The sequence below is a fragment of the Globicephala melas genome, chromosome 1, assembly GCF_963455315.2.
Source record: "Globicephala melas chromosome 1, mGloMel1.2, whole genome shotgun sequence".
In the NCBI taxonomy this organism is placed as follows: domain Eukaryota; kingdom Metazoa; phylum Chordata; class Mammalia; order Artiodactyla; family Delphinidae; genus Globicephala; species Globicephala melas.
This window is the reverse complement of record NC_083314.1, coordinates 38940276-38953393: the sequence shown is the minus strand read 5'-3', so window position 1 is coordinate 38953393 and position 13118 is coordinate 38940276. Positions and strand designations below refer to the sequence as shown.

The 13118-nt window shown below is 42.7% G+C and overlaps 1 protein-coding gene across 15 annotated transcripts in view; it reads right to left on the bottom strand.

Annotated features, from left to right (window-relative positions):
- Window positions 1–13118, bottom strand: part of HHAT (hedgehog acyltransferase) — a 360564-nt gene that overhangs the window by 46710 nt on the left and 300736 nt on the right. For all 15 annotated transcript variants that reach the window (XR_009563044.1, XM_060294452.1, XM_060294417.1 and 12 more), the window contains one exon: window positions 12580–12724. Coding sequence is in view for 14 of the 15 variants with exons in the window: in XM_060294452.1 (XP_060150435.1) it covers window positions 12580–12724 (145 nt within the window). In the remaining variant the exon portion in view is untranslated. The remainder of the gene's footprint in view (window positions 1–12579; window positions 12725–13118) is intronic.

Here is a 13118-nt window from a genome sequence, read left to right as displayed (position 1 = left end):
GGGCTCTGCCTCTGATGTAGGAGAGCCAACTTCAGGACACTGGTCAACAAGAGACCTCCCAGCTCCACATAACATAAAACGGTGAAAATCTCCCAGAGACCTCCATCTTAGCACCAGCACCCAGCTTCACTCAATGACCAGCAAGCTACAGTGCCGGACAACCTATGCCAAACAACTAGCAAAACAGGAACACAACCCCACCCATTAGCAGAGAGGCTGCCGAAAATCATAATAAGGCCACGGACACCCCAAAACACACTACCAGACGTGAACCTGCCCACTAGAGAGACAAGATCCAGCCTCATCCACCACAACACAGGCACTAGTCCCCTCCACCAGGAAGCCTACACAACCCACTGAACCAACCTTAGCCACTGGAGACAGACATCAAAAACAACGGGAACTACGAACCTGCAGCCTGCAAAAAGGAGACCCCAAACACAGTAAGATAAGCAAAATGAGAAGACAGAAAAACACACAGCAGATGAAGGAGCAAGATAAAAATGCACCAGACCTAACAAATGAATAGGAAATAGGCAGTCTACCTGAAAAAGAATTCAGAATAATGATAGTAAGGATGATCCGAAATCTTGGAAATAGAATAGACAAAATGCAAGAAACAGTTAACAAGGACCTAGAAGAAATAAAGATGAAACAAGCAACAATGAACAACGCAATAAATGAAATTAAAAGTACTCTAGATGGGATCAATAGCAGAATAACTGAGGCAGAAGAACGGATAAGTGACCTGGAAGATAAAATAGCGGAAATAACTACTGCAGAGAAGAATAAAGAAAAAAGAATGAACAGAACTGAGGACAGTCTCAGAGACCTCTGGGACAACATTAAACGCACCAACATTCGAATTATAGGGGTTCCAGAAGAAGAAGAGAAAAAGAAAGGGACTGAGAAAATATTTGAAGAGATTATAGTTGAAAACTTCCCTAATATGGGAAAGGAAATAGTTAATCAAGTCCAGGAAGCACAGAGAGTCCCATACAGGATAAATCCAAGGAGAAATACGCCAAGACACATATTAATCAAACTGTCAAAAATTAAATACAAAGAAAGCATATTAAAAGCAGCAAGGGAAAAACAACAAATAACACACAAGGGAATACCCATAAGGTTAACAGCTGAACTCTCAGCAGAAACCCTACAAGCCAGAAGGGAGTGGCAGGACATACTGAAAGTGATGAAGGAGAAAAACCTGCAACCAAGACTACTCTACCCAGCAAGGATCTCATTCAGATTTGATGGAGAAATTAAAACTTTTACAGACAAGCAAACGCTGAGAGAGTTCAGCACCACCAAACCAGCTTTACAACAAATGCTAAAGGAACTTCTCTAGACAAGAGACACAAGAGAAGGAAAAGACCTATAATAACGAACCCAAAACAATTTAGAAAATGGGAATAGGAACATACATATCGATAATTACCTTAAATGTTAATGGACTAAATGCTCCCACCAAAAGACACAGATTGGCTGAATGGATACAAAAACAAGACCCTTATATATGCTGTCTACAAGAGACCACTTCAGACCTAGAGACACATACAGATTGAAAGTAAGGGGATGGAAAAAGATATTCCATGCAAATGGAAACCAAAAGAAAGCTGGAGTAGCAATTCTCATATCAGACAAAATAGACTTTAAAATAAGGACTATTAAAAGAGACAAAGAAGGACACTACATAATGATCAAGGGATGAATCCAAGAAGAAGATATAACAACTGTAAATACTTATGCACCCAACATAGGAGCACCTCAATATATAAGGCAAATACTAACAGCTATAAAAGGGGAAATCGACAGTAACACATTCATACTAGGGGACTTTAACACCCCACTTTCACCCATGGACAGATCATCCAAAATGAAACTAAATAAGGAAACACAAGCTTTAAATGATACATTAAACAATATGGCCTTAATTGATATTTATAGGACACTCCATCCAAAAACAGTAGAATACACATTTTTCTCAAGTGCTCATGGAACATTCTCCAGGATAGATCATATCTTGGGTCACAAATCAAGCCTTGGTAAATTTAAGAAAATTGAAATAGTATCAAGTATCTTTTCTGACCACAACGCCATGAGACTAGATATCAATTACAGGAAAAGATCTGTAAAAAATACAAACACATGGAGGCTAAACAATACACTACTTAATAATGAAATGATCACTGAAGAAATCAAATAGGAAATAAAAAAAATACCTAGAAACAAATGACAATGGAGACACAACGACCCAAAGCCTATGGGATGCAGCAAAAGCAGTTCTAATGGGGAGGTTTATAGCAATACAAGCCCACCTTAAGAAGCAGGAAACATCTCGAATAAACAACCTAACCTTGCACCTCAAGCAATTAGAGAAAGAAGAACAAAAAAAAACCCCAAAGCTAGCAGAAGGAAAGAAATCATAAAAATCAGATCAGAAATAAATGAAAAAGAAATGAAGGAAACAATAGCAAAGATCAATAAAACTAAAAGCTGGTTCTTTGAGAAGATAAACAAAATTGATAAACCATTAGCCAGACTCATCAAGAAAAAAAGGGAGAAGACTCAAATCAACAGAATTAGAAATGAAAAAGGAGAAGTAACAACTGATGCTGCAGAAATACAAAAGATCATGAGAGATTACTACAAGCAACTCTATGCCAATAAAATGGACAACCTGGAGGAAATGGACAAATTCTTAGAAATGCACAACCTGCCAAGACTGAATCAGGAAGAAATAGAAAACATGAACAGACCAATCACAAGCACTGAAATTGAAACTGTGATTAAAAATATTCCAACAAACAAAAGCCCAGGACCAGATGGCTTCACAGGCGAATTCTATCAAACATTTAGAGAAGAGCTAACACCTATCCTTCTCAAACTCTTCCAAAATATAGCAGAGGGAGGAACACTCCCAAATTCCTTCTACGAGGCCACCATCACCTTGATACCAAAACCAGACAAGGATGTCACAAAGAAAGAAAACTACAGGCCAATATCACTGATGAACATAGATGCAAAAATCCTCAACAAAATACTAGCAAACAGAACCCAACAACACATTAAAAGGGTCATACACCATGTTCAAGTGGGGTTTATTCCAGGAACGCAAGGATTCTTCAATATAGGCAAATCTATCAATGTGATACACCATATTAACAAATTGAAGGAGAAAAACCATATGATCATCACAATAGATGCAGAGAAAGCTTTTGACAAAATTCAACACCCATTTATGATACAAACCCTGCAGAAAGTAGGCCTAGAGGGAACTTTCCTCAGCATAATAAAGGCCATATATGGCAAGCCCACAGCAAACATCATCCTCAATGGTGAAAAACTGAAAGCATTTCCACTAAGATCAGGAACAAGACAAGGTTGCCCACTCTCACCACTCTTATTCAACATAGTTTTGGAAGTTTTAGCCACAGCAATCAGAGAAGAAAAGGAAATAAAAGGAATCCAAATCAGAAAAGAAGAAGTAAAGCTGTCACTGTTGGCAGATGACATGATACTATACATAGAGAATCCTAAAGATGCTACCAGAAAACTACTAGAGCTAATCAATGAATTTGGTAAAGTAGCAGGATACAAAATTAATGCACAGAAATCTCTGGCATTCCTATATACTAATGATGAAAAATCTGAAAGTGAAATCAAGAAAACACTCCCATTTACCATTGCAACAAAAAGAATAAAATATCTAGGAATAAACCTACCTAAGGAGACAAAAGACCTGTATGTAGAAAATTATAAGACACTGATGAAAGAAATTAAAGATGATACAAGTAGATGGAGAGATATACCATGTTCTTGGATTGGAAGAATCAACATGGTGAAAATGACTCTACTACCCAAAGCAATCTATAGATTCAATGCAATCCCTATCAAACTACCACTGGCATTTTTCACAGAATTAGAACAAAAAATCTCGCAATTTGTGTGGAAACACAAAAGACCCCGAATAGCCAAAGCAATCTTGAGGACGGAAAAAGGAGCTGGAGGAATCAGGCTCCCTGACTTCAGACTATACTACAAAGCTACAGTAATCAAGACAGTATGGTACTGGCACAAAAACAGAAATATAGATCAATGGAACAGGATAGAAAGCCCAGAGATAAACCCAAGCACATATGGACACCTTATCTTTGATAAAGGTGGCAGGAATGTACAGTGGAGAAAGGACAGCCTCTTCAATAAGTGGTGCTGGGTAAACTGGACAGGTACATGTAAAAGTATGAGATTAGATCACTCCCTAACACCATACACAAAAATAAGCTCAAAATGGATTAAAGACCTAAATGTAAGGCCAGACACTTTTAAACTCTTAGAGGAAAACATAGGCAGAACACTCTATGACATAAATCACAGCAAGATCTTTTCTGACCCACCTCCTAGAGTAATGGAAGTAAAAACAAAAATAAACAAATGGGACCTAATGAAACGTCAAAGCTTTTGCACAGCAAAGGAAACCATAAACAAGACCAAAAGACAACCCTCAGAATGGGAGAAAATATTTGCAAATGAAGCAACTGACAAAGGATTAATCTCCAAAATTTACAAGCAGCTCATGCAGCTCAATAACAAAAAACAAACAACCCAATCCAAAAATGGGCAGAAGACCTAAATAGACATTTCTCCAAAGAAGACATACAGACTGCCAACAAACACATGAAAGAATGCTCAACATCATTAATCATTAGAGAAATGCAAATCAAAACTACAATGAGATATCATCTCACACCTGTCAGAATGGCCATCATCAAAAAATCTAGAAACGATAAATGCTGGAGAGGGTGTGGAGAAAAGGGAACACTCTTGCACTGCTGGTGGGAATGTGAATTGGTTCAGCCACTATGGAGAACAGTATGGAGGTTCCTTAAAAAACTACAAATAGAACTACCATATGACCCAGCAATCCCACTACTGGGCATATACCCTGAGAAAACCAAAATTCAAAAAGAGTCATGTACCAAAATGTTCATTGCAGCTCTATTTACAATAGCCAGGAGATGGAAACAACCTAAGTGCCCATCATCGGATGAATGGATAACGAAGACGTGGCACATATATACAATGGAATATTACTCAGCCATAAAAAGAAACGAAATTGAGCTATTTGTAATGAGGTGGATAGACCTAGAGTCTGTCATAGAGAGTGAAGTAAGTCAGAAAGAAAAAGACAAATACCGTATGCTAACACATATATATGGAATTTAAGAAAAAAAAAATGTCATGAAGAACCTAGGGGTAAGACAGGAATAAAGACACAGACCTACTGGAGAACGGACTTGAGGATATGGGGAGGGGGAAGGGTGAGCTGTGACAGGGCGAGAGAGAGTCATGGACATATACACGCTAACAAATGTAAGGTAGATAGCTAGTGGGAAGCAGCCGCATGGCACAGGGATATTGTTTTGGTACTTTGTGACAGCCCGGAGGGGTGGGATAGGGAGGGTGGGAGGGAGGGAGACGCAAGAGGGCAGAGATATGGGAACATATGTATATGTATAACTGATTCACTTTGTTATAAAGCAGAAACTAACACACCATTGTAAAGCAATTATACCCCAATGAAGATGTTAAAAAAAAAAAAAAGAAAGATGCTACACTGCTGGCTTTGAAGAGGAAGAAGGTAAGCCATGAGCCAAGCTATATAGCCAGCCTCCAGAAGCTGGTAAAGGCAAAGAAACAAATTCTCCCCGAGTTTCCAGAAGGAACCAGTCTTGCCAACATCTTGAGTTTAGCCCAGCGAGACTGATTTCAGACTTCTGGCCTCCAGAACAGTAAGAGATAAAACTGTGCTCTTTGAAGTCATTAAGTTCATACTAATTTGTTACAGTGGCCACAGGAAACTAATGCGAGTGGCAGCACACAGCAAGTGGTCACTGTCCGGTGCGCTGGTAAACAGAAACAAACTCAAGGATGGGGTCTACTGCACAAAACAATCTGCTCCCAGAGCTGAGACACCTGAGAATGATGACTCTTGCTAGATTTGCCCTTCTGTTACAAAAATGTTACTGAATTCCAAATTAAATATTCTTAACTTTTAACACTTAAAAAAAATGTTCAGTAATGACCTGAGGAGAAGGTTTGGTGAAAAGGGCCTCCAGCGTGTGTGATAACCATTTCGGACTGCCAGGGCACTTCCCTTTCACTGTCAGCTGGCATTCACTGGCACAGCTGGTGCTGAGCTACTTCTGCACCCACTGGTAATATAATAACAACAGTGATAAGCAGTCAAATAAATTAATAATATAAATTCCAGGATGTGTGTTCATTTCAGAAATCCCATGTGACTTCTTGGTTTGAGCCTTAGAGTACAGACTTGGGAGTGCGGCTACAGATAACCTATTATATATTGAACACATACCAAGTTTAATTAGAGGATAAAGGGAACTTATTTAAATTTTTAAAATTATTTTGGTTTGATTTTAATTTGTAACATGCTTTTTTTTCCTATTGAGAAATAACTGACATATAATTATGGAGCTATAATTGACATGTAATATTGTATTCGTTTAAGGTGTACAATATAATGATTTGATTGTAATATGCTTTTGAATATCACACTGCATATATATGATCGAGGGCCAATGAGAGGTAGAGACTTCGAATCAGTAAAAATCAAAATTGTTTTCTTTTTATTCGATGAACTGTGTCTAACCATACTATCCTTTACTTGATATTCTATTTAAAGACACTTTAAAATGTTCCCAAATTCCATAAAACTCTTTTCAAATGAATTCGCAAAAACTCCTGGTTAACAGCAAAAAGTTTCACACAAACTCACAGAAAGCAGGACTTAAATGTATGATGATTCAAACTCCTTTCTAGATATTTTAGAAATTCTCTCAGCTTTAACATAACCCCAGGCACACTTCTGGAGAAGAACTCCCACTCTCTATTTCTCACGTCCTATGCCTAGTGACTTGTGCTGAAATACTTTTAGGAGAACTGATGCCCACGACATCTGGGTGACCACGTGGCGCAGACTGAAGAAGAAACCAAGGCATCTGAAAGTCTTGAAATTCAGATTCCAAGAATGGTCTGTAATGGACCAATGTGCAACCATGGATAACTCGCTTCACCTATATCTACGTATCAACTTCACTGCCGATACGATGGGTGGGAAGCACCTGCTCCTCAAATGCTTCTAGAACTTGCAGAGGATCCAGTGGGGCAGAAGCAGAATCAATCAGAGCAATGAAAACTCCATTGCAAGGTAAGGGCTAGTGAAGAGGGTGAAATAAGTAATCACAAAGAAGGTGCCTGAGACACTGACATCTGCCTTCTGTCTCCCCTCATCAAAGATGAAATTTTAGTCCCAAGAATGTAACGAGATGTGAGGGGAATGAGTTTCTATTTAACCACAGCCTTTAGGAATTTCCAGTGCAACACCCCAATTCGGCTTTAAATAAAATGCCTGTCCAGGGCCATGTGAGCCAGGAGATGACTGAACTGCCTGGACAAGCTAGTAATCAGAGAGAAAATATACTGTCTCCTTTCTCAGCTAGAGATAGCAAGCAAATATGGGGAGTGTAAAGGTTCTGACCTACATAAGAAAATTGCTAGCTCCTCTCTCATTGCAATCTGGTGGGAAAACAACCCAATTCTCCTCGCCTTGACACAGGGTCAGGAGTTAAGTGTTGAGATGGAGTTTGCCAACCTAGATCAGGCAACAAGAAGAAGGGAAAACAAACACGTGTGTGTGTGTGTGTGTGTGTGTGTGTGTGTGTTTGTGTAAGAGAGAAGAGGAGTCAGGCAGGAGAAAGGTTGATGGATACCATGTCTCTACCACCTCCAACAGATGCAGGATCTGGGGCTCTACCACTTAGGAAATGATTAGGTTCCATGCCTTCTGTTGACTAGATGGACTTTTCAGAAGGAACACGACCCTGCACCCAAACAACACTGTAAAGCTCTCAGCCCCCTCAAGGCCAGATATATTCCCAGTGCATACCCATCCCCACTGACTGCCTTTTCTCCCCACTGTCCCAGGACGACAGAGCACTGCAAGGATGCTTAAGACACAGATTTGGAGATTTGGAGTTATAATGCATTGATACTTTTGAGTTACAGAGCAGTCATCAACTGCTTGTTCAAGAAATTAACTTAACACTTCAATGTCGAGATTTTAAGGCAGACATGAGAAAGCTCCTTCCAACAACAAATCCTTTTCAGAGCCACAGAGTTATGTAAGAAGCAACCTGTGTTTGCCTCTGCAAAGCATGACACAGCAGGGTCCCTCTTAGAGCAGGCTTAGGGACCAAATCCCCAGCCACAGCCTTCTCAGATCCCTAGACCCAGCGAAGTTCCTTTAAATACATATATAATAGGCTTAAACAGTCACACTCCTCAAGCTGCTTGACGTAAATTTCAATAGTAAAAGTTGGGGGATTTTTTTAAAAGGCAAAGATCTAGATTCTTTATTCTCCACTGAATTAACTGAACATTACTTTTCCAATCTCTGCAGCAGAGATAACACTGTGTGACATGTACCAGACCCCCGAAAGCCACTCAGCATTTCCATCCTGTGGCTGGCATTGTCCACTTTTCTGGACAGCTGGGCAGAGTGCACAGCAGAAAGGGAAGGATCTGGGTTTACAACCTCACATCACCAACCCTGTTGAGACCAGGATAGAGATATTTACATAAGGTAAATATTTAGATATTTACTAAAACAAGCTTTGTAGCTTAAAGCAAACAAATCCATGTCTAAAGCAGTGAACTGGAGTCAGGGAGACAAGGCAACTCCTCCAGGCTAATCGTGAGATACTTCTAGAGACACCAGTGATACCGGGAAAAGGCTCCCTAAGGATTAATGAGGCTGTCCTTTAGGGCGTGTGTGTATCCACATCCCATTCACTGTGGAGCACTGGTAATCCTCTCCATAATCCCTGTCCTCCTTGGACACCTTGGAAGTCTGTGGTGCTACCAGCTCCTCTCTGTCACTGCAAGTCCCAGCCCATCAAGGCACAAAGGGACAAGGGTGGTTACCTTGGGGGAAGATTTACCTTCCCATGTAAGCTGGAAATCTAGAGACTGAGCTTAACCGCTCTCCGTTCCCCACAGTCAGACCTCCTGGCTCACTCCTTCATGTTTTCCTCCGTGTGTAGAGATGGGTCTTGGAAAAATAGCTCCTGATCACGTGGCCAAAGGAAGAGGCCAGAGACAAGCAGGACGTCTAAGTCCTGGCTCATCCATCAGCAGCTATAGGTACAGCACAACAATCCCTTATCTGAAACCTTTGGAGCCAGACGATTTTCAGAATTCAGATTTCTTTTATTTTAGAAAGCTAATATGACACCCCCAGCAGCGGCTGAGGAAGCAGCCTATAAACTCATTAATACTTTTTTGTACCAAAACATGAATATTCATACTAATCTTCTATCAGGTCAACCAAATTAGTTATGAAAAGAAATCCAGAGTTCTCAAGGATGGTAGATTTGGCACCATCTGGTTCACTTTCCTCCAAGAGATATCTAAATTCAATCACTCAGGGATAAAAGACCCGCAGCGGGGAACAAACGAGGTAACCACCAAACCCCCAGGAAACCTTCCCAGACTGAGGGCACCCATGGGACAGACCAGCTGAGATGGGACCAGGCTGATGTGAAGAATCTCTGACACAGAAAATGCCTTCTAAGCTGGGCTTCCCTGGCCTCAGAAACGATTCCAGGGCCCTCCATATTCAGAGACTCATTCGCTCGGGACTCCAGCCCCTGGCTCCGAGGAGGACACAGGTATATCCAGTCGTAGATCATAATAGGACCCACACAGCAGAAGCAGACCAGATATTTCAGAGCCCCGCTCCCCGCTCCCCCGTGTGCCTGATGTTAGCTCCACCGGGTGCAGGGCAAATCACGCTTTGATCTTCATGTCTTTGAGAAGCAGAAGGAACATCTTATAGCTGCTGTCTTTCCTCTGCCCCTTTAAGTGCCAGCATCGCCAGCTTTTACCTCCCAGCTGTCTCTTCTCACTCTGTGTATGCTGCTCGGCGAACTGTATCCACTCCCACGGCCTCACCCACCGCCTCCATGCCCTGTCTCACAGTCATTCCGTCCATCCTCCTCCCCAATGCCAGGTCACATTTTTCACTGCCTCCTAGGCGCCTCCAGCCAGTTGCCTCATGTGCCCTGTCCTGCCATGCCACAGCCTACGGGACCTGTGTGCTTCCCCACATCTCCCTGAACTGCATTTAGGGTGGTCACATGACTGGTGCTGGCCAACGGAATGTGGGCAGGAACGCCGAGTGTTGCTTCTGGCGGGGGTGGTTAGTACCTGGTGACACTGTCTCCGTGTTCTCTTCTCCTCCATAATGCCGGGACAACAAGGTGAAGAATCAAAACAGAAACCATCTAGGTCCTGGAGTCACTGCTTAGAAAAAACCACTGGGCCTTCACTGAACTGTGAGAGGAATACACTTCTATGGGGAAAAATTGCTGAGAGTTTGGGATGGTCTGACGTAGCCGCTAGTGTTCCATACTCTCTGTGAAGTTCAACTTCCACGGGAAGGCCAGCCCTCCGTGCTGTGATGTCCAGCAATCCCGTATGCCTTTGGCACAGCAATTACCTGACTCTGTTGACACGTCTGCATGTCTGGCTCCCACATTTGTGCTTCTTTCTCCACCCTTGTCTTCTCAGTGCCTCACAAGTAGCAAACACCCGCTGCGTTTATTTACTGAAGCAAAGATTAGAGTCTTCTTGCTCATGTGACCAGCAAAGCCCAAGTCAGCATTTTCCAGAGTCATCGTGTTCTTTGCACTGTGCTAGGCATGGTGGGAGGAGGCAAGAAAGGTCGACATTGTGTTGCCCACTTCAAGGAGGATTCTTTTATCTTTAGGTCCTCTGCACCCCATTAACTCCCATCTGTTTTTATTTTTTGGCTGTGTTGGGTCTTTGTTGCTGTGTGCGGGCTTTCTCTAGTTGCGGTGAACGGGGGCTACCCTTCGTTGCGGTGCGCGTGCTTCTTATTACAGTGGCTTCTCTTATTGCAGAGCACGGGCTCTAGGCATGTGGGCTTCAGTAGTTGTGGCTCGCAGGCTCTAGAGCACAGGCTCAGTAGTTGCGGCGCACGGGCTTAGTTGCTCTGCGGCATGTGGGATTTTCCCGAACCAGGATTCTTTTTTTTTTTTTTTAATTTATTTATTTTTGGCTGCGTTGGGTCTTCATTGCTGCGCGTGGGCTTTCTCTAGTTGTGTCAACAGGCTTCTCATTGCGGTGGCTTCTCTTGTTGCGAGGCATGGGCTCTAGGCGTACAGGCTTCAGTAGTTGTGGTGCATGGGCTCAATAGCTGTGGCTCACAGGCCCTAGAGCACAGGCTCAGTAGTTGTGGCACCCGGGCTTAGTTGCTCCGCGGCATGTGGGATCTTCCTGGACCAGGGCTCGAACCCGTGTGTCCTGCATTGGCAGGCGGATTCTTAACCACTGCGCCACCAGGACAGTCCACCTCCCGTCTTTATTAAAGGGCAGCTTCCACTTAAAAAAGTACCTGGTCTTTTCAGGAACTATCAGCTAAAACATTTCTCAGAAAGCAAGATCAAAGGGGTATTGTAGTGACAAGATGAAAGCAGAACAGGGCTCTCTCATGGTCCCTTTGAGCCTGGCTCACCTAAGCCTGCCACAGTTTAGATTCATGACCTGGCACCCTGGGATCATGCAGCTGTGTTGGGCTTATTTCTGTTGTGAAAAGAGCTGCAGCCAAAGCATCGCTGGCTTGTTGGGGACCCAGATGTAGAGGTAACAGCCTAGCCATGACCATTACCACTTGGCAAAACTTCCGAAACCAAAAATACAAAACCAGGTCACTGGTCAGGGAAACGGAACAGGGGACCTTTGCTCTGAACACACAGTGAACTGGCTGAATAATGTGCTCTGTGAGTAGTTCCCATTCTCCCAATACTCTTAGGACGTGATGTAACTCTCAGTTCTAGCCCAAAGGAAATGATGACCATAAATAAATGATGACCAATTATTAATGCAATGCAATTACTAATGCAATTTTGCCCGCTGCAGGGGTGACTCTGCTGTGGACATGGAGACATACATGACAGTAAACACATGTACATTAAACATCAGGTTGGTTGCTGATGCTGGCAAGCCAGCGTTCAGAAAAAAAAATCCACAACAAAGAGGTGTGGCAAACCAGGCACCGTGCCCATAGCAGCAGCACAATGGGGCTTCTAGGACATTCTCCTGGTAGGACGTTCAGGGTATTAAGTGGAACAAGGTTAAGACTCTACAGTATAGTGAAGGCTGATCTAAAGATAGCAGGGAAGATTAGGAAAAATCCAATAATTGGAGAGGTAACTTAGTAGAAGGGAATGATAGAGTTTGGGAGATGTGGGATGGTACATTTTGATGATGAGTATCACACACAGCAGATAAAATGTACATCAAAATAGGGAACAGTTAAAACCACAGCTAAACACAGGACTTTGCTCCTGGCTGGTATTTTTATAGGTCACACACCACGCATAGAGCAAGGAATGCCTCCCCGCCGTCACATACGGGATACCAGCTGCACAAATGCGGAAAACAAGAAATTGTCTGAAAACAGCAACTTACCTTGTATGAAGATCCTATTCCAGTAGATTTTCCCGACTTGATTGCCCCCAAGAAACACCAGGTTGGACAGGATCAGCATGGAGGTGGAACAAGATGCCAGGGCAGCATGGAGTCGACGGCGAGCTTGTGGGGAGAGGAACTGGGCCTATGGGGAAAAGGTAGAAGGCATCTCAACACAAGGGTGGAAAAAATCGGGCTGAGACATCACACAGCCTTTCTCTGTTACCGGCTCAGGATGCCTCCCTGCAGAGCCTGAGGTAGGTTGATATTTAAACAGCTCTCAAAACTTCTATTCCTGCAAGATGCGCATTCTGGTGTAAGGAATGAAGTGACACACTCCCAAGTTGCTATTTCCTATTGCCAAAATGGGCTTCCCTCTGACATGTGTAACACAAGCACCGAACCTAGTGAGGATCTAGCTGAAATGTCGCCACACGCTTTCTGCACATAAACCTACAGGTACAAGAACTGTTTAGACTCCTCTCCATGACAACAAGCACAACTCTATGTCATGAGGTCAAGCTCAGGGCGACCTTCTG